General features: G+C 37.5%; 1 protein-coding gene across 4 annotated transcripts in view; it reads left to right on the top strand.

Annotated features, from left to right (window-relative positions):
• Positions 1–4,017: 4,017 nt before the first annotated feature.
• RBFOX1 (RNA binding fox-1 homolog 1) overlaps positions 4,018–27,114 on the top strand; it is a 1,295,853-nt gene continuing 1,272,756 nt past the window's right edge. For 3 of the 4 annotated variants that reach the window (XM_054212205.1, XM_054212206.1, XM_054212204.1), the window contains exon 1: positions 4,027–4,242. In XM_054212205.1, the coding sequence (XP_054068180.1) occupies positions 4,054–4,242 (189 nt within the window). In that variant the 5' untranslated portion in view covers positions 4,027–4,053. Of the gene's footprint in view, positions 4,243–27,114 lie in introns of all 4 variants that reach the window. The other variant, XM_054212203.1, reaches the window with a different exon arrangement.

Below are 27,114 nucleotides of genomic sequence, written 5' to 3'. Positions count from 1 at the left end.
CCATCAGGAGACAGCACAGTTCTCATCATGCTTCCAGCTGCCTCATGGCTCAGTGTGTTTTGCTGCTGCGTAACAGGTGGAAATGGAGAAGTGCAATTTTCTTTACTGAGGTTGTAGGCCACCCATCTTCCTCCCAGCTACTGCTTCCTGTTTGGTTCCAGGTAAGCACTGATGTTACATTTTCTTTGCTGTTAGAGGGTTCACCTCTGAGAAGGTAAACAAGGGAGAGACAAAGATGAGAGGCACTTTTGGGGTGTGGTTTTTTTGGGAACCCAGGAAGTGTTTGAGCACTGGTGTCTCACTACAGTGCCCTAGGATGCTCAACATGCCTACTGTATTATACTTAGTGTACCTTACAGTCCAAGAAGAGCTGTTGACTCAAGTTGGGCTGACTGCTGATAATTGTATTGCATATGATACCTTAGAAGTCTGGCTGTTCTGTTTTGTTGTTGATGTTGCATTTTTTAGCAATGATTTCAAGCAGATATGTCTCGAAAGCAGAAGTAACCAAGCAGATTACTTCTGTAGATGGTTAATCACAAGTGGACATGATTGGGAAGAGAAGGCTAGGTTGTGTGAGAATTCCTGAGGGCTTAAAAGCACTTTGTTCCTCAATTTGGCATACCTTCCTGGTTAATGGCCTTTTAGATTTTAGTGAGTTCTACTAATTGCTCTATGTGGCTCCGGATGAGTTTTGCGAAGTGTTCTGTGAAGAACCAACATGGAATGTGAAATCTAAAAAATGCTCATTAGGTTTAAAGTGACTTTTGTCAAAAGAAGGGAAGGGAGCAAATATGACCAAGATGCCAGTTGTTAAGCTAACTATCTAGTCAGAAGGTGAAACAGTAAATCAGGCTGACATTAAGGAAGGGATGTAGCAATACAGAGTAATGAAGGCAGCTAGAATGTAGCACTGACTCTTCTCCCAGATTGATCACTTTGTCCCCTTCTGAAAGTTATAATGATCTGAAAGATTTGGACCCTGTTCCTGAAGTGAGCTCCATGCATAAAGCCTGGTACTCCAACTTAAATTTACGGTGTAGGCTACTGTACTGGGGAACTGTCTGATATCAGGGATCCTTTTAGTGCAATGTGCTGTAGAAACATAAAATGTAATGACTAACTACTCTTGCCATACTGTATTTGCATGCTAAGTAACAGGAAGAAAAGGCCTGACCAACCTTCTCTCCCTGAATACCAACAGAGAATTTATTTGTTGTCTTGCCACTTCTCCTTTTCTTTGCATGAAAATGTTGACATTTCAAAAAAAATGTTTGTTTTTAATTAGAAACAAACCCACAGTATCTGTCTCTATAAATGTTCATTTCTTAAAAAATAGAAGCTAAGCTTCAAAAACAAGAACTTGGATATTTTATTTTTTAATTTGGAAGAAGCAGACTATGCCTATGATCAAGACAGCCTGGAGACATAAGTGTGCAAGGAGCCAGGCAGCTGCCTGCCAAGCACACTGTCAGGAATGTGGTGGGGCTGGTCATTGAGGCAGCTTGTGTGGCTGCCTGGTTCCACTTCAAACACAGATGGAATACTGGTAGAACTGGCAAATTCTTGTAAAGCACTTTTATTCTATGAAGTGAAAGCTTTTGGATGGAGAGCCATTCCAGCCAAAATGGATGCACTTTACTGTAAAAATAAGCTGACTGAACAGTATGATAGTTAAAACATGTTAGTTTCAGGATTATTACTGTCTTTTAGTATTTTAGATAAGGTTGGGGAGTTTATAGAAAGAATAAACTAAGCAGAAATAGAAAACAGGATTAAGGGACATGATGGGATAAATGTGATGGAAAAAGCAGATATGAGTGGTGAATGAGCACTGGAAAGAAGAAATCTTCAGGCTTTTGCAGTCTGACCAGTCTTGCCATTTAGAGCTGCACCTTCCAGTGTGGGGGAGATGATCTGAATAGTTGTAGAACTCTTTTAAGAGCTGCAAGCCACAGGGAAAGGTGGGAGATGTTGGAGAGAAGGGCTTGGGGCAGTGTTGGATCACCTTGTTAATAAGCAGGGAAAGAGGGTGAGGGATTTTTGCAAGGCAACAGTTCTGCATAGGGGATGTAACTTTTGTACAAAATCTCATTTATTGCTTGCTACTTCTGCTGCTACTGAGGATACTGAGTAATGTTTTAAAGCTTTCCTTTCCTCCTGAGCAACCTATGTGTAGGAACTCATGGATCTGAGAAGTGGGACATGAGCTGTATTAATCTGTGCTCATCTAGAGCAAAACTACCTGCAGTAGCTGCCTGGTTGCGCTCTTGCTGACAATATCTTGTTTATTGAAGAGGATCAAAATTACAGCCAAGCAGGTTACTTCTGTAGATGGTTAATTGCAAATGGACGTGATTGAAAAGAGACAGCCAAGCTGTGGAACTAGACCACTGCAGATTACAAGGCATGTGTTTATCTAGCACCATTTAAAAAGCCTAGCAGGCTTTTTTTTTTTTCCTCTGCTGAGCCCACTTGGCTTGTGTTCATCCAGCTCTGGAAGTATTTACAGCTGCAAATTAGACTGAGGCAAATGCCCACACCTTTATGACAAGAAGCTGTATTAGTAGGTGTTTAATGTCTCTAGTTCTGGGTGTGCAGACGTACACATCTTGAGTCTTATCAGAACTGTTCCCTTACGCTTCTGCAGGTCTGGTTGTGGTGTCTGGAATGACTGATGCCTGTTAAGATTCCTCCCCTCTGTGTTTATTCTTGAGTAATTAACTTAACGTTACTTCCTCGAACGGAATCCTACTCTATGATGTCAGTGAAATCAGTGTTGGGACACAGCTTAGCTTCCTCTAACTCTGTCGGATTCTTGGAAGACCTGGTTTGGTGAATACTGGAAATACTGGACAGTTTGATTTGATGCATTCATCCACAACTGACTGGTCACCGCTTCTAAACCTTAGTCCTTAAGCCTGCGACTGGAACATATCTAGATATTTGCAGAGGGCTTCTTAGGGATTTACTTCACTCTGCAAGATATGCGGAACCTCACTTAAATCTACTATCACTTAAGTAGGAGAAAACAGAACTCAGATTAACTTTTTTTTTAAAAAGAACAAAACCAAACCCACAACCTCTACTGCATGTTGCCTTCTGTATTGTAAGAACAAGGTGAAGCAGAATATTGTAGTGTATATGTGAAAACAGTAGGTTACTGGATTTTTTTGGGGTTGCTTTTTTTTAAGTCCAGATATTACACAAATCACTTGATTATATGTGTTGATGTTTTTCATAAACTGGCTGAGAGATCCCAAAAGGATCTCCAAACTGTCATGCTGGGTCATCCTAATCTCATTTAAATCTCATTCATACAGCTGTAGGACCAGAAGACATTGTGCAAAATTGATGTGACAATGTGGAACATGGATATAGAAGGTACAAAAGTAATTTACAAAGCAAGGGTGCCCTTTAAAAAAAAAAAAGAAGCTGTAATGAAATAATTTTGTTCCAAAATATTTTGGAATTAAAGCAATCTTTACCTTTTAATGAATAATCATTCTTGTCATCAATAATGTTTTTTGGTATATATGTAATATGTAATGTTTTTTGGTAATAATGTTTTTTGTTATATAACCAAAAAACACTATGTCCCTGAGGGACAGAGGCAAATTTGGATTTTAGGAAGGTGCAGCAAATATTTTGTACTTCAAGGGAAGGCAATTACTCTGGATCAGGTAGAACAGAAGTACAAGGGTTTTTGCAACGTAAGCAGCAGAATTGTACATACAATCAATATAGGAAAGGTTATTACTTTTTAGTAGGTGCAGTGGAATATGGAAAGAAGCTTGTGAGTAGCATGCACTGGAAACTGTCCTCGGACACAGTGCTACCAGCGAGCAGGAGAGGGCGGCAGAGAAACAGAAGTGCTATGTGCAATTCCTGCAAAGGCTTCGAAACACCACTTAAAAATTTAAGAGGAGCGAGAGCACATCGGAGCTCTCAGAAGCCAAATCCCCTCCAAAACGGCAGCTTTATCGGTCTTTAAAAAAAGTCCGTAACACTTAAAAAATGTCAAATTCTTGTAGCAGCCCAGAAGACGTGGTGATGCAGCGAGGCAGAGATGGCAAGATGAGAAGGGAGGAGGTGGACGATTCTCAACCTGAGGGGAAGAGGTTGAAGCTGGGGAATGAAGGAGGAAACATTGGGAAGGACAGAGGAGCAGCAGCAGAAGAAATAATGCCTTATTTAGGCAGAGAAGAGCCTGTGCCCGAAGGAGGTGGTGAAGGCAAAAGTGTAAGTGAGGATCTTTAGTGGCTCTGAGCTGGGAAAGGGGAAGGGCTGTGAGGTTACCTTTGAAATTATTTGTCATCCTGAAGTTGGTAATTGGGCATCAAGTAGAGTAGGACAAGTGTGATCAAGTGTCCCATCTCCCTGAGATTATAAGAATGTCACGCTTTAGTTTCTTGTCTTGGTTACGTGCTTTTTAGTGCAGGAGTGTGTATTTTAATCTGGCTCTTGCTGTTATCTGCTTGCAAAATGTATATATCAGAGAAGTGATTTGGGGGGGGGGGTGGGTAAAGGGAAAAGGAATATTAACTGCTAAGGCTTGTTTTTCTGCTCCCTGTATCTATTTAGAAATTGAGTAACAGTTGGTACATTGAATTGGATATGTTGGGTTGTTTATCATCCATCCATTCAGACTTTCAGCTGCATTTATGTTGTGGAATACTATTTTACAGCTAGGGTTGAGGATAGAGCCTCCGGAGGAGGAGGAGAGTTGGTGGTTAGAGGACTCATCTGGTGAGAGAGCAAATGTCATCTGTTGAGATTTTGCAAAATAGAGCTGCTGAACAGTTGTCTCTATAAAGATCACTGTTACCACACCTTTATATGAGGTGAACTTTGTCAGTGTTTTCTGACTGCTTATTTAGCTCAGCTGCTGTGCCTGTCAGCCAGTTTCTGAGGCATAGCAGAAAACTGGGAGGAGAGGAGGTGAACATATGGATTCCCAGCCAGCTGAAGCTTTTCTTCTCATGGTGCAATTTGGTCCAGGTAGTTTTCCTGGATGTGTATTAGCTGCTTCCCTCAATCAGAAGCGGAGGTGGGGTGGGAATGACATCTTGGGTGTAGATGTTTCCTGTTAAGTCATCATACAGTGAGAGTATATCTTCTAGAATTCACTTAACTGCTGGAAATCTTACAGTACAGGTTTTACCTGGAAGTTTTCTGAAATGTATTTGTTCTCTCCTGGGATTGATTTCCTGAATTAAGATGTTCCTCTTCAAATGAGGAGTCAAGTACTGGCAGAAGGTCCTTTTTAAATGCAACAGTTTTCCTGACTCACAAAATTACTTAAAATGTATCTAGTGCCAGTTTATGCAAGCAAAAGTCTCTTTTATCAGTCCTTGAAACTGCATATAGTTGTACTTTGGTATAAGTCTATGTTTTTGGGTTTCCAGTGCTTATGAAAGCATGCTCATTTTAAGTCTGAGATAGCAAAGTAGCATTCTTGTTCTGATAGAGATTTTTTTTTCACCCAAAATATGCAATATACAAGCAAGTTAATTAGTCAAATCATAATGCTTGGTTTTATCTGTTTGTTGTTTTTTTTTTTCCTCTGAAAGTAAAGGCTTTAAATCCATTCCTCTTTCATAAATATCCATAACTGAATACCACTAGGGGTTGGGGTAAAAGTATTTTTGGTAGTACGTCTTACTGTAATATTTAATTATGAAGGTATTGAAAAATAAGCCTTAATTGAATAAGTTTACTGTGTCTTTTGAGCGATCACTTTTAGAATGTAGAATATACCAGAATGATTCGTACCTCAATCGCTAGGCTCTGCCCCACTTGTGAGGCTTAGTTTACTTCCTTATTAATATTCTACCACTACAGGAAAGATTTGTGGTGATGGATAGTTGTCCTTTTTTTTTTTTTGTGCTTTTAAGGATGTATGTATATCTGTTCCAATACTATATTCTGACTTTTCATCAGAGGGTTGCTTGAAATGTTAACAAAGAGAATGTGATTATGAGCAGTTATTTCCCTGTTTGCCTCTCCCCAAAACCCTGTTCTTAGATAGTTTTTTGTAATAAAATAAAAACTCTTACAATAATTCCTAAATTAAACTGAGCTTGATAAAAAAAAATTCATCAAAGCTCAATGAAGCTATTTTTTGCCCACTTCCATGGACTCCTGCTTGGGATGTTGCACTAAATTTTGTATAAATTTCCAGTACTTTTCTGCGCCGCCTCCCCTTCCCATTTAAAGCAGTGTGTCTGAGTTGGTGACATTTATTAGAAATAAATTGTGTGACATTTGAAATTCTGTTAACATAAAACTCTTTCTAAAAACAATAAAAACTTGTTCAACAATCAGTGTAAGTGTCTGTCACCTTGTAGAGAACAAACTGCTGGAAAAGATGGACTGTGTGCCCTTAGGAAACATTGGAATGACTTCATTTCTGTGCTTAGAAGAATCTTTATTTTAATAGGCGTAGTGGTATGGGTAATCAATGCATGCATTGGAAGAACATTTCCTAATAGTCCATTATGTCTTCTATTTTAAAGAAGGACATTAAAAAAAATTATAGGCTTTGACTCATTTTTGGACTAGTAATAAAAAAAATCAGCACAGTAAGTGTGCTGTTTCTTTATTTATTCCACTGCTATTTCCTGATTCAACATCCATTCTTATGTTTAGAAGAAGGAAATCTTCCTAGGTCATCTGCTCTAACTCATTACTCCACTTATTATGAAATCTTGTATTACAACAGAACGCGAACACCATCTATATTTTATGCTTGTGAAATCGTGTATAATACTTCTGGGCATTGTGTATTTATAACAGTAGCTGCTGCTGTGCAGAAGTTGGTTGCAGAAGGACACTTCTGCCACTAGCTTCACTGGACAGAGCTGTTCTGTTTGCCATCGCAATGAAGGGCTGCATTTGCCAACAACTAGTTTGCAGTGGTATCTGGCATGATTCCTTCGCTTAGTACTAGTAGCTAGTTACCTGGGGTAAAACTGTAATTGTTCATTTAGACATCTATTAAAATAATTTGCTTCTTGCCTTCTCTTTTTATTACTTTCATTTATAGTGAGAAAACTGCTCACAGCAGGTGTGAATCACATAGTTTCAGGCCATGTAATTTTTTCCTCTGTAATGTTTCTTCTGGCATAGCATCACAATGAAATATTTGGTTCAAATGATATGGAATGCAATCTTTGTAGTAAGGTTCACCTTAAAAGTTTCACATTTGGCACAGATGGTGCAGAATTAGCATTTGGAAGAGATGGTGAGTCACTCCTTTTCATCAAAAGTTGGGGTAAAATTATTTAACCATGGTCTCTGTAGAATTCAATCTACATCTAAACCTGGAAGGTGGCCATAACTGTCAGCTACATGATGTCCTATGGTTGATTGTCACCCTACCCATGCTCTAGTACATAGTGGAAATCATTAATTTAGCGTAAAATAGTATTTACTGAAATAGAAAGCATGTGAAGAAGTAAGCATGCAAGTAATGATATTTTTTTTTTCTAGGCTGGTAGACATGTTCTTCCCCTGACTAGCTTATACAAGTTATGAGTTATCTATGAGTTATGATCATCAAGAGTGTGTATCCATATATCCTTGTACTTAAAGGATACAGTCTTGTTTGGTCTCTCTTTAAGCAACTGTTAGTTCATATGGCCTGGTGAAGGTTGTTTGGATTTTCGTGCAAAGATATTTCTGTATTCATAATGTCTGCTTTGTTACAAACCAAATTTTTTTCCCCCTAAACATTTGTGCAAAACTTATAGAACAAGACCAAATTCTTGGGTTTGGTTTGACTTCTCTTGTGTTCATATAGCATCCAGCAGTCTTAACTGTGTTTTCATCTGTCATGTCACCTGTGCAGAAATGTGTAGGAGAGAGCTTGAACTTTTATCTATTTAAATGACCTTCAGAAAGACTTAATGCAGTTGGGAATTAAAACAGTGTTTCAAATTTTTAAAAAAGTTGCCTTTGTGAAGTCTTGGAAAAGAGGAAAGTGCAGAACTACAGTGAAGAAAAATTGCAACTTTTCATTGTTAACATTAAAAGTGATGTCTTTATTGCAGTTTTGTGACTGTTGTGTTGTAAAAGAAAATCTGAGAAAAGTATATGAAAACTTGTTCTTTAATACTTTTGTAGTAGGAGAAAACTGCCTTTGCTGATCAACTCTGAAGAATTGACTACACTAAACTTGTAGCCTGTGATAAATCCAGCTGTCTAAATCTCAGATGCTAATAGATAGTAATTTCTTAGGAATTTTGGGTCAGTTGCAATGTGGGGGAAATACCTTTCATGTCAGATTAAATTTTTAGCATGCTTTTGCCACGCTCATCACTGCCTGCCTGAAACATTTGGAATGAAGATTCACTCCAGTCCCTGTGGCCTTTCTTTCTGTTCTCCACAGTGGCCCTATCATGTGGTACTTAGATCCTGGATGCCTGGTCTGGCCAGGCTGCAGTTAAGGAAGAGAGAAGCCTTCCCTCTTTCCTTGTTCCCTAACATCTGACTGTTGCTTCATGTTAAACTTGTACTGGGCCCGTTTGATAGAAGCACGTTGCTTCAGCTCTTTGCTTGTGTACCAGTATTCCCAAACTGTAGAAGAACACACCTTGGAAAGCTAATCATTTAAAAGGTTATTTCTCAGGAGATGAAGGATTTTCTAGGAATCAAGATACAAGCTTGGAACTGAAAAGACCTAATATTCAGTTCAAGATAAAATTCCCTCGTGTAATTTGGGTCTGGATTCATGGTATCAAATTAAAAGCTCTGTAAAGACCAGGTGATGATATAGGAGCTGAACCCTGCTGGATTCACTGCAGAAACTTTAGTATGTGCCTTTAGCAGTGTGAGCTGCTGTCATGCAGGTACTTGAGGTAAATAGCAAACATCTAAGACAGTGCTGAATAAGAGAATTATGTTAAGCCAAATGAAATGCATATTTTTTATCTTTTATGTTTAGATCAGGTTATATGAAAAGTAGATTTTTTGGCTCAATAACTCAAGTCTTTTTCATGAAATATATGCATCAGTGTACAGTCAAGTCTAAGAAGTGGATCTGAAGTCTGACAGTTTGACATTTCTGTGCAATGCCATGCAACTTTACATTGTGTTAATGCAGTTTCTCGTATAGATTTTTTGCTTTAGAATATTTATTTGCTCCTTAGAGTTGGTTTATTAAGACAACTTGCTTGTGTGTACATGGCTTTGTGCTCGTGATCATATTTATGAATATTACTTTGAAGGGGAATCATATTTAGAGAGGGAGAACCTGGGATGGTGGATCCATACAGGCTCAAAAGTCCAATTTAAGGTACTTATTTTTGATTTTCAGGGTCCTAAGCAGATTAAAGCACTCTACTGTCAAGGCTGTGGTTTAGGTTTTTTCCCTTCTCCTTATAATGCTGCTCAAATCTATTGAGATCTGTTTGTCCTCAGAAGTTATGGATGGGAATGGACCTCCTCTAGGAGGACACCATAGATCTGAAACATTTTGAATAGCATGACATTTAGAACAAGTTGTCTAAAGCAGTCTGTCTGCCATTAATGTCTTGCCTATTTTTGGGTCTGGTTGCCTGATTTAGAGGATAACTTAACCATTTAGTCTATTTACTTGTTAGGCAAACTGTGATATATACTGGAATTAATGTTTTTGGGTTTTTGATTTGGAACACAATCAAATTCAGAAGCATAATTTTTTTTTTCTTTAGAAATTGAAAGAAACAAGATAATAATTCTTTAGAAGTGAGTGATGGTATTAATATAAGCTGCTGGAGTTGCTTCCACAGGAATATTTGCTAAATGATAGTAAGGGACCCTTTTGTAGAAAGATGTGGCTAAATGATCTTCAAAAATTGGTTTGGACTTGATTCCAAGTCCAGGAACAAATTGTTGGAAAATGTTCTCCCTGAAACTTATTCACCCTCCTGTTAACCTTCTGCTCGTTAATGCCCATGTCGGTAAACAGCGTCACTGTGACTTGAGCAGGAATAACTGGAGTAAGGAATTGACTAAGACAACTAAAGGCAGCAGAAATAGACCCATATGGATGACCTCACTTTAACATTTTTACTGTAGTTATTAGGACAGATCACTAGATGGCAGGGGGTAAGTGTACAAAACTAAAGACTTCATGTGGACTGCCTGATTGCTTTGACTTGAGGGAAATTTCATTTTATTCAGTGGATGACTACCTATATTTAGCACACAGTTGCAACCAAGAGTAGGATAAGCCCATTGTATTTACCCATTGGAAGTTTAATTTCAGTGATAAGGAACATCCACAGAGCATTTCTGTCTCTATTAGAATAATCAATTACCTAATACTATAATTTTTGTAGAATAACTGGAATATTACTTTTGATTGAAATCATAAGCAAAATGCATTAAAATATTCTGCAGTGCAAAAGAAGACATTTCTGGTCTACAGAGTTGAATTAGTGGAGATATGAAATTAAGATATTTATGCATTGCTCTTATTTGCTACTGTCTTTCTCCTTCTATAATCCAGTATAGGTCAGTGTGCATTGAACAACCCCTTAGTCAGTATGAAAAATATTTTTTGTTTCAAGTCTTTGATTATAAATTAATAAAATTATTTACTTTCTGGGTGTTTGGGGTTTTTTTTTCTGATGTTCACAGTCTTAATTATTAGCCTGAACTGAAGCAACGGGGAATATGCCATAAAAGGCATGCAAAAATTGAAAATGGAAGCAAGCTGGTACTTCACCAGCTTTCCCTTTCTTGTGGAGTACTCGATGTTCAGACTCATTTGTGAGTGCATTATTACAAGAGTTGCCTGTTTTGTCTCAACGATTTAATATTAGACTGTAATCTCTGATGCACTGCCACACGTGTAATTTCTTCCTAGGGAATGCACTTAATGCGTTCTAACGCTTTGTTCACTGTGCAGTTCTTAAACTGTCCAAGTCTTGCCTACACTAGAAAGGAACTTATTCTTTAAATTGACAATATAGAACACTTTTGAGAGTTATCTTGAACTCCTGTATTCTGGTATCATAAGCTATTAAATTGGACTTAACTTTTTCAGCAGTTGTGAAGTAAGCTGGTTACTAACAGGAATCTTCTAATAGCATGGTGTAGGAAAATACAAGTCGAGTAACTTAACTGAATGTCATTGACTGTAAGTGGTGGATAATGAAGTAATCTCAATTAGTTGTACTGAGACTTAATTAATAAAGGTCCGTCTAAGATTCACTAACCAGTGAGGAGTGGCAGGAGAGGGCATGTTGGTAGCTGCAGTCCTTGGAAAGGATACATTAATTCTAGTCTTAAAAGCAAAACTTTTTTAAAATAGAAAAGATTTTCTAATAATTCTTATAAATCTATCTTTCTTTCACCTGCTATTTTCTTTCTGCATATTTACAATATAATGCATTTCAGCCATGTAACAGTAGCTATTACGCAGAGTTGAGTCTGACGATAATGCTATAGAATGCTAATATTTCTGTTCTGCTGTCTCACGTACTTGCAAGGAAATGTTGACTGTTGTGGATCATTGTGCTTCAAATGTGTATTACAGATGGTTTAGGATCCCTAGGAAGTAACACAACTCTCATCCTTCACTTCATAAAAAAATATTATTCTTTAACTAGTTGGTAACTGGGCAGATGAGTCAAAAGGTGAAGGGAAAGAGAAGCACGTATTTGTCCCAAGACTGTATAGCAAGTCATTATCTGAAATGCTCAAGCTGCTCAGGTTCCAGGCCTCAGCTGTTAAGAACAGTGATCCCCAACCTGTGACTTGGAAATAATGTCTGAAACCTTTAGTTATTCTTCATCATTATAAGAGAGTAAGGGCTGCTACAGGAGAACAAAGTTGAGTATCTGTGGTCTATTACTTGCTCAGTGTTGTTACCTGAAGGCTAGTAAGAATTGTGCAGGGTTCTAATGACCTTTAATAATTGAGCAGGGACACCACAGAATCAGCCATCACTGGCATAAACTTAAAGGGCTCTATGTTTTCCCAAGGTCATACTGACCTTGAATAGTTAAGCAAAGACAGCATAGGGTCAATCATTAATGGCATACACTTAAAGGGCTCTATATTTACACAGCTCATGTGATTATTTTGATGATATTTGTTACCTTTGATAGTAAGGAGATAATGAAAAATTTTAAAGTTTTAAAGTTTTAAAGTTAGTCTGTTATTGTTAAGGTCCATGAATAGCGTGGTAAATTCCTGTTTTAGAGAAGCAGTGTTATCTATTCAGTCTCCTTGTTATGGATTTAATGATTAGAGATTTTAGTAAGATTATATTTGCAAGGTTTCTTTAAGATGAGAATTTAAAATAGCATGTGTAAAGTCATAGGCATTTAAAATTCTTATTTCTGCATTTGCTATAAGTCAGAATGACTGCAGATGTTGGAAGGCTGCGTAGCATGGACCACTTCTGCAAGATCTGAAGGTCAGAAATGTGATGTATTGTCAAATAACTACCCTGGTAATGAGTTCTGGTTTTTAAATGCTGGGTGCAATTTGCTTATTGATAATCCTGTTGATACCTGAGTCTGATTTAGTGCTTTCTATTGAACATTTGTTTCTTTTCACTGAGGCTTAGCCTTACTAGTGTAAATGCCAAATAAATATGCATAGCCTTAAGTGAACTCGTGGCACAAAACTTGCACAAACAGCAAGGATTGAATTTAATCCAGTAAATTTGTACTAATGTGTAGCATAGTGGATTCTTCTGCCATCCTATTTAGTAAGCACTAATTACATGCTTTGTGTCTGTCGGTCAAAAAAATCAAATTATTTTATATTCATTATGCCAATCCCCATGTTTCAACATCCAAAGTCACTACTCTGTGACTGGGTGTGATAGGCCAGCTCTGCTTAGAGTCCCAGCAAGAATAAGAGGTGTTTGGCAATTTCTGATAAGGTACCATAACTGTATTTTTGTGGTTGATTAGGACACAAAGTTTTGCTGCAGCTGAGTAAAGAATATTCTTATAGGAAGAACAGCTGCACCTGTACACTGACAGGCTCTTCGCTAGCACAGAATTAGAACGATACAGGAGGAATAGGTCCTAACTGAGGTACTCTGGAAGAAGGGTAGAAGAAAGAGAGTGAGACAGGCTGCTTAGCCTTATCTTGCATTTAAATCTGTCTCACTTAAGCGTACATCCCAGTTCTGCTTACACTATGCAGGCTTTGGCAACCTTTTTATTTAATTACACATGTGCTTTAAAAAGAATAGAGTTTTTTTTTAAATTTAATTGATATAATGTATATAAATTTCTGTCATAGTACAAATGTCTGTTTTACTAGTTAAGATGTACTGTGTATTCAACACAAGACCTTCAGGGAATGTTATTTTCCCTATTTTCCAGAAACTGAAGGCCAATCACAAAAAATATAAATGAATTTAGTATGTAAAATTCCAAACTGTCACCACACTGAGATTATGTTAGTTCCTTGAGTTGGGCCATAACTAAACGAAAAGTAAGCATTCTGATCAATAATACAGTGGTAAAATAACCTCTTTTCTGAGATGCTGAGAGGTTTTTTTTTTTCTTTAACTAAAATGTATATTTCAACTAAAAAACCTAATCGTTTCACTGTCTCCAGAGGGCAAGATCATTGACTGTTATGTTTAGAAACTGTTTCTAGCTGTCTGAAAAGAGTCTATATAAAATGGAAAAAATGCTGCCTGAGCAATTAATCACTTTTTACTTAATTTAAAATAAATAATGACATGTTGCATTAGATTTAAAAGACTGGTTCTTGGAAAAGAAGCAGAACAAAATTTCTTCCTTTCACTACAGGTTGGTTTCCAAATCTTGCATGCATAATAGTTTTTGGTTATGTGACACTATTTTCTCCTGATGTCTCTATGCAAGTATGTGTTACACAAAGGCATGGTGCTCTTGACTACTAAAATATAGGCCCTTCTTAGATTTCAAGGCTAGAATTGACTGTTAAACCCTGGTTTCTGTTAAAAGTTAACACTAATTCCATAATTTCTGTCTGAGTTAGAACACATCATTTTTAAACAACAAGTGATGTTCATTCAAGGCCTCGGGTCATGGACAATTCATCAAATCCCCAGGTCAATTTCTTGCAGTAGCTAATTATTTTCACTGTAGAAAAGCATATATACTTTTCTGTAGTTGGAATTTCCCCAACTGCACATGCAAGCCTGTATAGGCTTGTTGCACCAGATCTTATTGACTCCCATGATGGGAATAAAGTCATCGCCTTCTCTTGGATAAACTACGTAATGGTATCCATGTACTTGTTTTCCATCTTGAATTGTTCCCCATCTGTAATAATTCATCTCCGCCCCCTCTGGCTCTTTGCACATTCAGTATTTTTCAAGAAAGCTGATTCTGCTGGATGGTCCCCTGTTAATATTTCAATAGTTTAGGTGCTGCTCTGTCTTGGATTTCATGTTCATTTACCAACAACTGCAAATGAGATAGTGAGCTTGTTGGTACGTTGCTGCTGAGAAGAACTATACCCTCATCCTGCTTTTGTCGCAAATGATTCTGAGTTTGTCTATATGGAAGTGCATTTCTGTCAGACAAGCCCAGAATTTATCACTGCTATTTGTTTTGGTTTAAGTTGTCTGAAAATTACCAGTGACTTGATTAATATGTATCCACTTTCCCGAATTCATTGAAAAAAAAAATTACTGAATAATACTAATATAAGAACAGATCTTGTGGGGCACAGTTGAAGAGGCATCCTAATTGGAATGACCCTGCTGCCTTTTTTTTTTCCTGCTATGTGATTGTCTTTAATTCATTGTAAAGCATGCTGTGTAGCTGTGCAGTTAAACCAATCTGGATATGTATGTTAGTCCAGAGTAGTTGATGTATATTATAAATAAATATTTTTATAAATGACTATAAACAAACTTAAATCAAAAAATCACTTCGGGTTGGACCATGCTTATTTTCCATAACCCATCATCGGTTATCAGTAGTCATTCTGTTACATTGTCCTGAGCTGTATTCTAATTTCCCTAATTGTCCTAGATCAGTGCAACCTTAGGCACTTGCTTCCTACCCTTACAATATGCTGAATGGTGATTTTTTTCAAAAAATATTTCAGTATGTAATAGAGCCAAGAAGTCTAATCTGAATTTATATCTTGTTATCTGTTGACAGATGAATGTTGCCCCAAGGATTACTTTCCAAGATCCTTGATCTTCCTAGTTGATGGGTCAATTTGGACAAAAAGCCAAATATATTTGTGGCACAAACTACTGTTTGGTGTCTTAGGACTTCCTGTCTATTACCTGTATAAAAGGTGTCTGCTAAAGCTGTTCCCTTGAGGATATGTACAGTGTGGATTGTTCTCAGCAGGGAAGCTTTTAAAAAAGAAAAAAAAAAAAAAGAAATAAAAAAAGAAACAAAAACCAGAAAAAAAAAATAGGTGGCTGAAATAAACTTTGGGACAATGTGTGCTTCCACTTATGGCCACTGTAGTGGGATTGTGTGATGCTGCTGGAAGGTGATCAGCTTGTTATGTGTTTCATAGAAAAAAACTGAGTGACCCATTTACTGAAGATATGTAACTGATGTCTAAATCACAGATAAAAGAAACCTCACCTCCAGATGTGGCTGGAATTGTCACTGTATGCTGTGAACAAGACAGGGAAAGCAGTGAGGGACTGTCAGCAAACAGAAGAGTTGAGTTCACTTGGTAGCTATATATACAAGTTTGACTATTGATACCTTTTAAGAGGATGAAGTACAGTGTTATTAGAGAGTGGTGGCAGTTTGGCTATGAGGCCTAGTTTTCTCATGTGCCATAAAAATGTTCTCTTCGTGGTGTTTGTGCAACATACAGTATTGCTTCTGTTGAAACAAGTTGACTTATACAATAACATTAAAGGTTCACATGCAGTGGGAAGTTCATTTTGTAGAACAGCTATTGCACAAGGTTAGGGAAGTGAGATGCCTGGTAACGCAGAGAGGACAGATCCATGGGGTTTGGGGTTTTGTTTGTTTGTCTGATTGGTTTTTTCCACTAGGGAAAAACCATAATCCCACAGAGCAATATCTTTGTTCAAACCACCTAGTAAAGAAAAACTTAAAATATACATCAATTAATGGTATTTCATACAGATTGCTCTGTTTTCCCAGTATACGGCAGTTTGCATTAGAATTACATATATGCAAATGATAGCATCCTATTATCTGTTTACTTTCTTAAAGCTTGTTTTCATAAAATAAGCATTTACTTAAATTGCTAAAGCAGATTTTTTTTTTTGCATAATATGCAACCGGTTGCATAATTGCTGAACATGTTGCTCTTAAATCTGTTTGCCAAAGGAAGGGGACTTTTTCAAGTGCTAATTTTCAGCCCTTCATCTGGAGGTTTTAAAGAAGTAGCTGTTACAGGTGACTAAACTAGTATTGAGATTTGAAAAATACACCAATTCACAGAGGCTGCAGAATTGGTTACATATGTATTATGCGATTGTGCAAATGTGTGCACATCCTTGTTGCTACTTTAGTTTTGCATCAGTTTTTGTAATTGCCAGGGATATTTTTCTTTTTCTAAGCCAGTCCAAAATACTGTACTTCATTAATGCATAATTTTGGTATGCTGACTTAAGGAATCCTGGAAATGAAATGTACATGTCTGGCCTATAAACAAAAGTTTTCAGCTTTTTAAATTACTGACCGTAAGGTCAGTGAGGTTTGCTTTCTGGTAAGAGTAGCTGTCTCAACGCGAACCAGTCAGAGGTCAGTATCTAGACCATTCTCCTTACTAAAACAAGCAGTCAAAACATCACATAAACATGCACTTACTATATAGTACCTTTTAGCCAATTAATTCCAAAGGCTTCTAGTGTGAAGTGCTTGAAGTGTCAAAAAAGTGTCCAACAGCTTCAAGTCTCAAAAACTTCAAGTTTCATCTGTAATTACAAATTATATACAATTTCCTTATGAAGACATTTTATTATTTGCAGAGACTTTAAGGGGGATTTGGAGGCAGGTTGATGGAATTTCAATGCTTTCGCCTAGCAAAGAAATTGTATTTTAGTGAAGCAGAGCCTCTCAGTTGAAGAGATGAATTTGGTTGGTCGGGGAATATGGATAAAATGTAAGGGAATAAAGAGTGGAAACAAAGTGCTTTTCTCAAAGGTGTCAAGAAGAGAGGGAACTAATGCAAGGAATTGCGAAGCTCCCAAGCTACTTCACTGTTCTTGATGCTGCTTCCTCAAAATCTAAAGGTACTGTTTGTCATCCCTTCGGAACCAAAGAAATCAGTCACTAAAGTCAGAGAATAAGCCCTGTAAAGAGCGTGTCTTGCTGGAGCTGGATGTCAGGTTCCATTTAAACAGCTTTGCTTTGTCTTTGACAATGTTTCAAATTATTTGGTACTCATCACAATGTGTAACCATGATGTTTGGCGTGTCTGCAGCTTTGTGGTTTTAACTTGTTGGCACTGAGTGGTATTCTGTAGATGGATGGCAGAAGCCAATGATTCAGTGTCTGGTGTCCCAAGATCCATTTTTCCTTAGGAAACTAAGAAAAAGTATGCAGCTGTTTATCTGACTAATGGTTTTTTCTCCCTTTGCATGGTAATTTTCCTCCTGCATCTTTTACTTAGAAATAAGTTAAGATTTCCTTGCTTTTAGCTGTACTTATTAGTTCAATCAAGGGTCCACTGACTCCAAAAGTGGCTTTCTTAGCACAATTTACCAAGAACGAGTATAGTCGTATCACATAAAGCAAGTAGTTAAAATTCTCATATTCTAGGATTATCTATTTTATAAACGGCAACAATAACACTTTAACATGGATGGCTCCATTAGGTTCAACTAAAACTTAATTAAAGTTTGAAAAGCATTGTGAGTTTCTCTGATGAAAGGCCTTATGTAAATTTGGGAAGTGTGTTTATTATTGCTGATAATAAAAGCCCAGTTTCTTCCAAACAGCTTATATGTTAAGCTACAGCTTGAAGGTGACTTGTGGTCATATTTAATATAATCTTTGTCTGCATTCAGTGCCAGGAAGCCCTCCAAAGGCCAGGCAGACTCACCTTCAAAAATAATTTTTCAATATGACTGCAGCAGAGCTTGATCTGCAAACACAGGAACTGATTTCCTTTAGTTTAGGCCTAAGGGAGGTGATTGCTTTCTGTATAACACTTACTAGACATATTCTGATTTCACTTAAACTGAAGGAGATGGTGACACTGGGATCCTACTAAATCTCCAAAGACCTAAGCCAGGATTTGATTCTTATGTATGCTCCAAACTTAAACTGTAAGCCCTCTAAGGCCTAGAGTAAAAGTGCACTTGTATGAAAAGAGCCTTGATACCTCCTGCAGAACTGACACAAACATTTCATTAAACCAAGTTTGTTTACTTGTGTTTAATTTTTTTTGTTCCTTATTGTATGGGGCATTTGCATGAAAATGGGATCTTGAAGAGTTCATCTGTTCCTGTTGCTGGTTCCTCACCTGGAGGCACAATCTTTGCTCTGATTTGCAATTAGTTACTGTGTAAATGATTGCAGTGTCAGAGTTGGTGTTATGCTTTTGGGTACAGAGGGAGCAGCAGGAGCTGATGAATACTAAAACCACCCAAGTTTTATGCAAAGATCTTTGCAAAATTACACACACTGGGGGAAAGATGAAATTAAGAAGCCATGCAGACTGAGTGGAATGGTCTTTAAAATACTACTTTAAATGTCTCCATCCCTGACCTCTCTCTCCTCAAGCCAGTGTCAAATTAGTAATCAATTGTAGCTGTGCTGGAGCAGGAAAAAAGTTTAATGGAACCTAAAGGGAGGTGTCAACAGCTGTTCTCAGACTTTAAATTTGATTAGGGTACCTGTGGTTGGAGCAGGATTTCTGTTATCTGGGGGAGGAAATCATCACTTCAAGGTGTGAATCAGGAGTTTGTTCCATTATAGGAGTGGCTGCTTGAGCCAGGCACCAAACCCACCTCTCAAACAAGGAGCAACACAGGTCTGCATTAACGTTGTTTAAAATCCTAGAAACCTATTATTTCAGTGAGAAAACAAAACGGATCTGAATTGAGGCAACTGCATCTTCTTGGGAAACTGATGTTTTGTAATGTATGTGGCTGTGCCAAGGAGGACAATTGGCATCTTGGTTCTAGCTCTGTCCTCCTGGAAGATGTAGCAGATGGTTCTGATAAAGTGTGGATCTGATTCCTCTTCTGAGACTGAAAGAGCTAAACTGCCTAAAGTAATCTAAAGGTGTACCTCCTTTATCATAACTAGTTTTCTTAATAACATGTTAGTTTTTATACTTCATAACTGTTAGATGATCAGGCACATTTGAGTTATACAGAAGAACGTCTTTGGGAAAGTTACCAAGGGACACTCTTGCATGTTACATTTGGTGCCAAATATAGGCACAGGATTTTAAGTGTGTATGGAAGGTAGTCTTAAAGAGGGAGTGTAACATTCAGATAAAAGCATATGTTTAACTTTGTTGCACCGCATTCCCAAATTAATTTTGAAGCCAATGAGGTTTTTCTGTGAATTCCTTCAGTTTATAGATTGGAGCAGGGTTGGGGGGGGGGAGTTCCTTCACAATTTTCATGGATATGAAACAGCCAACATAAAGCAAAGAAATCTTTTCCTCATTGTAGCATGTCAGGTGCCTTGTAGAATGTGGCCAGAAGCTATTCAGCATAAGAAGTGACCTCAAGCAGGATATGATAAACATTTCCCAACAAGTGCAAAAGATAGGTGGGATGAACAAATTTTTCCCTGGAAAAAAGTTGGAGTGCTGGAGATGACTGAATTGTTATTGCTGACTTCAATACCTATCTTCGTGTGTGAACTCCACTTATATGGCAGGCTGTCATTGGAAATGAGCTTTTTTGTCTTGGGGGGGGAGGGGGGAAGTAAGTCTGTGTCCCAGTATCTGATAATTACTAAATGAGACGAGATAATTAGAATTGGTGCTTTTTATTTTTTTAAATATAGGTACTTCAGTTAAGTCTCATTGTTTTGTCCAGATTGAATTCTGGATGCTGTTGGGGAGTACTGGCCTGAGAGGTTGACAGCAAGACACAGTTATCTGTGAGAGCTGATGAAAGATGTCTCAGTGAGCATCTGCATAGATAGGTCATATCCCAAAATAACATGAGGAACTCTGAAACCCAAAGTGCTGAGGCTGTTATCGTATTGCCTTCAATTAGGGGACCAATCAATGTTTCAGCCTGGTTGTCCTTTCTGAAGTTGTTTTTAGAATCTTGGTATTTAGGAATCCTCTATGACTAAGTCTTGTTTCCTGCTTGCCTCTTTTCAGCATTCCCCCTGCCCTTTTGTCTCCCTCTTTTAGTAGGGTGTATATAGTTTACAGTAGCCAGCACAATTCTCCAGGGTTTTGGCTTTCATCTCTGAGACTTCAGTAGCCGGAAGAAAAAGCTTCCGATTAAAGAACTGTCTTGCTTACCTTAATGGCCTATTCACCTACAAGATGTGCATGTTTTCATCTCCTCGAGTGATTAAGGAGGCTGAATTTAGAGCTTGCTTTTATTATATGTTTACTTTGCTTTTTTTCATAAGTACTAGATAGCCGTTTTACCCTTCCGTTGTAAATGCTGAAAAGCTGCCGTGGGAAGGAAAGTATCCACCATTACATACTTTGAAGAATAAAAAAATTAAATAATCCTGAAGCTGTTTTTCCTATCATTTATCATGTTCTTTGGGGTACACATCTTGGGGGTGGGGGAAGGGGGGTGGAATGGAGAATTAGTTTCTGTAGGAATAAGGACAGTTGTATCTGTGGGGACTGAACTGCCAAATGTCACCTTAAGCATTACAAAAAATGGCAACAGCTTAACATTAAGAAATGCAAGAGATTATACGACTAGTATGAGAAAAGTGTGTGCATATATATATGGAAAACTCTCTAAATCTTCTAACAAATATGTAGGATTTATCTTAAAGCTACTCTTGGATTACCCACTCCCAAGTATTAAATTGAAGTAAAGCTTTCTTTTCAAATCATGATATGCCTTCGATCATGATATTTTAAAAGTAGTAATTTTAGATTCAGGTTTTCTTGTTACCTTCTACATTTTAAACTCTTTGGGTGATGTTTTAGTGACAGATTTATCTGTAAGACTGCAAACAGAAATGTAAGCTGCTACACAAGAATGTAAATTAAAAGCTGAATTTTTAGTGAAGCTGAGTTTCTGAAATAATTCTATCACTTCAGCTGTATGGAATTTCAAGAATAAACCAAAATATTAATGACAGTGTTGATTTATAAACTGGAAATTTAGAAGCATTGATACTTGTATGAAAGAAGATTCTTTTAAATCAATGGAAGTTTTAAGTGGATTGCCAGATCGGGCTTTACTGAGAGAAATGACTTTGTGTATCCTCTTCATTAATAACCTTTTGAGTTCTGGCTTGCCAGGCAAATGAGCTCACAGCACTGTGGTCTCACCTCTTGTTTCAGCAAAATGCAGGATGCTCAGCTGCTGGCAGTAAGTGTGGTTCATTTCATTTCTTTCAGTAGTCTTCCATAATAATTTTAGGAACTCGAGGAACATTTGAGGCAGGATGGATTGGAGCACTTTCTAGGTTTGTATCTCTTTGCTTTGTGAAGATCCGTGTTCAGCAGACAGTGCAAAAACGAATATGCTTGTGAGTTTGACCTATTATTCAGAGATAATGGCAGACTAATAAGAATTTTGATCATTGAGAAATCTATTATTTTTTGACCTACAAGACAGCATAAATGTCCCAGTTTTATAAAATGAAATTTATAGGCTTATCAGATCTAACATTCACGCAATTCTTATCTGAAAAATTAAGGCCAATCCCACATGCAGAACGATAGGCATTTTCATCAAAAACTTACCCTTTGCTATAGTTTACTCCCTAGGGAAGCAAAATGCAGAAGAGCTGGTTTCTGGAAAGCAACTGCGAGATTCTCAGTGAATATAATTTATCAAAATACTGCTTTAAAAAATGGCATGCTTTAATGGTACTGACATTTCCTCGTAGTCCATAAAAATAAAACAAAGATCAAATCTGATTTGGTTAGTGTGGTTCAAATGCTCTTTCCAGATTCTCAAAGCAGACTTCAGTCTCACAGATATTCTGTTGTCGTTGAATGTTAAGATGATCCACTGCTAAGTGGAAGGCGGATGGCCACGCAATTAAGCTGTGCGTAATATTACTAGAGTTGCCATATGGTGAATCAGCTTTGCTTTTAGAATTTTTGTTTTTCAATGTGTATAGTTTTATCACAGAGTAATAATGGTCAGAAATTTACTATTTATTTTCTCAGTTTTAATATTGCACCAGAAATTTTTAGCTGACACTCACCGTGTTATTGAGCAAATGTTCCAGTATGAGGCACAACTTGTTTTTCCTTTGAGTGAGGTGACCATACTTCTTTTTAAAAGACAGTGCAAATAAAATCTCTGGATTTAATATTCTTTGGGGTTTTTTTCCCTGTTATTTAATAGGGAAGTCAGTTTAGATCCTTGTTATTTAATATTCATTCAGGGGTGGTATCTGAAAAATCCCCTCATTAGAAATTAAATGTGTCTCATATGATAACAGGCACTTTGGATCTAATGCAAAATCAACAGAAGTCAGTAATGGGATTCCTATTGCTTTTATACATCCATTATTGCTTGTTTGAGTAAAAATTTAAGTGTTTTTTCTTTTCTCAGGATTGGGCTCTGCGCTTCTCAATATAAGCGTTTATTTTTATTGTACTTATTACTACTTCTTTGCAGTGATGTGAAGAGTTCCTGGTAGGAACATGTCATCTTGGTGTTAAAGATTCTAGATTTTTTTTGTGTGTGTGGTATAAAACTGTGAACATATGATCACTTAGTGTTACTTTATGAATATTACAGGCCTTTAACTTATGCTCACCACTCTACAGAGTCTGGCGAGATGACTTTAACAGAAGTGTGCTTCTTCCAGTCTGAAGGCTCTCAGTGTTTATCTTTGTGTCAGGAGACTCAGACTGGACAGAGAATACTTCACTTTCTGGGGAAGCTTTTTTCATGGTGAAGCACCCTGACTGTTCAAAAACACGTATGTTATGCCTTATTTTTGCTTGGTTTTATTTCAGTTCAGATTCTGGGTATTGATTCTTGTTTTATTTTTCTGTACAAAATCAGATGTGTCTTTAATAGCTAGTGTTTTTTCAGTTATGGATCACTATAAATTATGACCAACACTGAATTTGTTGAATTTGGAGACCTAATTAAAGGTATTTTTAGAGCATGGAACTACAGATGTCTAAACAGAAGTATGTATAAATGTTTCGGTAAGTGCTGCAAAAAGACTGAATTCTCCATTCCTGGTACCTAAGAACTAGAAAATGCTTAACTATGTATGGAAATGTGTTTTCATCATCATAAATCTTGCTTCAACTCATTGGTATGCAACTAATTAAATGTAACTGAAGTGCTATGCTAGAGGATGTGTGATCCAAGAGTAATTGCTACTCATGTAGTGCTCTGTAGTGTGATCCAGAAGCTGAACTTAATTGTGTATTTGACCTGCACAACATGAATAGCAACTACCATCTTATTACACTACACCTGCATTTTAAATGCTATTTAATTAGTCAATATTAAACTAATAAACTAATAATGGAGCAGTAACAGGTGCTACTAACTATGGAATTGCTGGAGAGGGTACAGCAAAGGGCTGCAAAGATGATGAGGGGACTGGAACATCTCTCTTATGAAGAAAGACTGAGGGATTTGGGTCTCTTCAGTCTGGAAAAAAAGACAACTGAGGGGGTAATCTTATCAACGCTTATAAATACTTAAAGGGTGGGTGTCAGGAGGATGGGGCCAGGCTTTTTTCAGTGGTGCCTGGCAACAGGACAAGAGGTAACAAGCACAAACTTGAGCATAGGAAGTTCCGCCTAAACATGAGGAAGAACTTCTTTCCTGTGAGGGTGGCAGAGCCCTGGCACAGGCTGCCCAGAGAGGTGGTGGAGTCTCCGTCTCTGGAGACATTCCAAACCCGCCTGGACGCGTTCCTGTGCCACCTGCTCTAGGTGACCCTGCTCTGGCAGGGGGTTGGACTGGATGGTCTCCAGAGGTCCCTTCCAACCCTACGATTCTGTGAATGTTAAGTTGTACCAAATGCGCATCATACCAGTATACTATAGAGGCAAACTGTTTTCTCATCTTGTTTTATAACTAAGAGCATTCAAGGTGTCCATATGCGTTCTTTCAATGACATGAAACGTCTCTGAATTTAGTTTTTCTGTGGAAATGCTGTTGGATCTAACCAAGTAATTTTCTATAAGTAAGTGAGGTGCTCTATATCCTCTGTGTATTTCCTGTAGTTTACGTTTAAGACTGTCTCAGACACAGTTTGTTAATTTATTAAATCAGATGTTCTTGCTTGTGCTGCTTTTGACCCTATATAAGTAGGAGGAAACTCCTGTTCTGCTACAATGAGTCCTAGAATGATTAGAAATAGAGAAAACTTATTATCTCTGGCTATGTCTTCAATAGCAAATAGCAAGGAACAGCTAGAGTGGATCTTTAGAGTAACACTGTTAGTACTAATGACTCACTGATACTGCTGACTTCCTTTACAAACACTGAAGCACTTAGGTACTTTTTGGAGTTGCGTTCAACTTATGCCAAAGGCAGTGTTTTCCCTGTATGAAAATAGTCTTTCAAGTATGGCAGGAGCTGCCATAGTCATGAGGGTCTTGGAAACGGGCTTGTATATGAGAAAAGAGGAAAGAAAAAAAAAAAAAGAATAGTCAGGATCACTTGCCAGTCCGTATCACAGAGTTCACAGCTTTCTAATCAATAGGCTATTTTTAGAGTTCTTAGCTAGAGGAGGGGATAGAAGCTAAGTCTTGGTCCAGATGAAGACTTGAGACAAAATAACATTCTGAAGAGTTTTGCTGAAGCAGTCTTAGCCAGACAGAAATGCTTACTCACCTAATCAGGATCACCTCATCAGCAGGCCATAGGGAGGCTATGATTTGGGTGAGGAGGGTCTGAGTGAGCAACCTCTCCTCTGGTTTAATCTGCATGGCTTTGCAGCAAAGAAAGGAGAAAGGAAAGGACATAGGGTGAAAGGAAACAAGATGTAGCATGATTTTTCTCTTGGCTAATAGTGAGTAATGGGAATAGAGAATAGGCTTGAATTATGATCTACATTTCAAGAATATTTCATGAATTATTGCTTTAAGCAGTAGCCATCTGTTTCTGGCATGGACTGCGCTTTAACACATATCTATTATGTTTTGGACATGACTTCCTGCCACTTGTTGTAAAAGGAATCCAAAGATACGGTGTCTTGAAAAGGATTTAATTACGATAACTCACAAATAGTTCATTGCCTCATGGAAATGAGAGGTGTAATTGCAAATCCAATCTGTTCATGCCTGAAACTTCAGCAACCTTAACGTCTGTAGTGGAAATTGCACAAACTCCCTTTTCAAGGTACAGTGGTTGATCTTAGTTGCTTGGTTGATATCTTCCTCTTGGCCACATATCTGACACTGAGCAAATACTTATGATACTGATTAAATAATGATTGCTATGTTGTATCGCTCTGAGAAGTTAGGTGATTGTAATGATCACTCTTAAAAATATATTGAAAGGAAAAAATCAAGTCTTGCCCTCAGAACTTTTTCCTAGCCTATAAATACTGGAAATTCAGCTGTATTGTAGCTGCAATCCAAATAACACTGCCAGAATTAGTATATCCAGAGGAAATAACATTTGCTGTTACAAATATATGTAAGAGCGTGGCTTTTGAATACAGTATGCTAAAAAGGGTGTGGATTTTACTTGTATTTATCATGATGCATAAATTGCCTTTTAAAGGAAATTAATCTTTCTTGTGTTGGAAAAGTGTGCTTTAAAGTTTGTTTTGCTATTTAAAGAATAATATTTTTTCTATGTTGTTACATTTTCCTGCTGTGATTGTATTTAACTGTATTCTGCTGCTTCTCTCTCTTAAAATACATAGGCAGTACATTGAAAAGTTCTGTCAGTGTAAAACCTGAGATCTTAAAACAATTTTGGAGCCGTGATCAAAAAGAGCTAACAGATGCTTCCAAGTCACTTTGGATTAAATATGCTACAGTGTCTACTGATTTCTGAATGTCAAATTTGACACTAAAGTTAGATGGGAAATGGGTTTCTATTCTGGGGCAAAAATATTTAATTTTTTTTCCTTGAAGTCTGCTTGAACTTAAAGTGAGGTAATGCCGCTACTGTAGCCATGAGGCTGCTGTGTCACGTAATTTGTCCCACTCTCTTATTAAAAATTTACTGAAGAATCCTTAGTTATTCCAATGAAAGGCTCCAGTATGTGAAAGAAATTGCTCTCTGTTTCCACCCCAGTTCCCCCAAGTCTTCTGATTTAAGGCTGCAGAGTTCCTAGCAATTTGAGCTGGCTAGAATACTGTTGTTAATAAATGCTAATTTTCCATATTTTTTTGGAAATATAGTGTAATCTTATCTCCAGTATTCCTCCTAAATGAAAGTCAGACAGAAATATAGGTGTGCTTCAGAGTAGTCAGTAATTTGAATTTGCATTTGCAGAGTAGGAAGTCCAAGTTTGGTATGTCCTCTTTAATTTCTGTCAGGTACTTGAACAGATCTTGGAGCCAAGCAGTGCCACAAGTTAGCTATTGCAAGTCAGTTCTTGTTTGTGCTGGAATTGTCACACATCATATAAACAATTGAACTCATGGCAGGCTGGAAGAAGGTCTGAATATGGCTCTCCCCTGTCCTGGCCAAGAAAGAGGCACTGGAGGCTCTTGTTTAGTCTTGAATTTCCATTTTCATCCCAAGACACTGTTCTTAAGCAGCACTTCTTTGGCTTTCCTGATATAACTTGCTTAGTTTGAAGCACTGTAATTAGCACAAACTCAAATGTTGTGATAATAGCTTGAGTTTATCACCTCCCAATTAGCTCAGTGAAGAGAGAGGTAGTGTTTGCCTCTGGCACTCTTGTTTTATTAATATGTATTTAGTAATCACCAAACTAAAGGCTCAGAAGGCAGCACACCTGCATACTCGTCCAGAAGTCAAAACTCTGTCATAAGTCTAGGCTTGCTAAGATCAGAGTTAATGTTCCTTTTAATTTTTCTAGTACTGCATGCTGCTGCTTACTCTTTCCTCTTGAATTA

Source organism: Rissa tridactyla, chromosome 8, assembly GCF_028500815.1.
Source record: "Rissa tridactyla isolate bRisTri1 chromosome 8, bRisTri1.patW.cur.20221130, whole genome shotgun sequence".
In the NCBI taxonomy this organism is placed as follows: Eukaryota; Metazoa; Chordata; class Aves; order Charadriiformes; family Laridae; genus Rissa; species Rissa tridactyla.
Note: the sequence above shows the minus strand (reverse complement) of the source record. Positions and strands in the feature narration are given on the sequence as shown.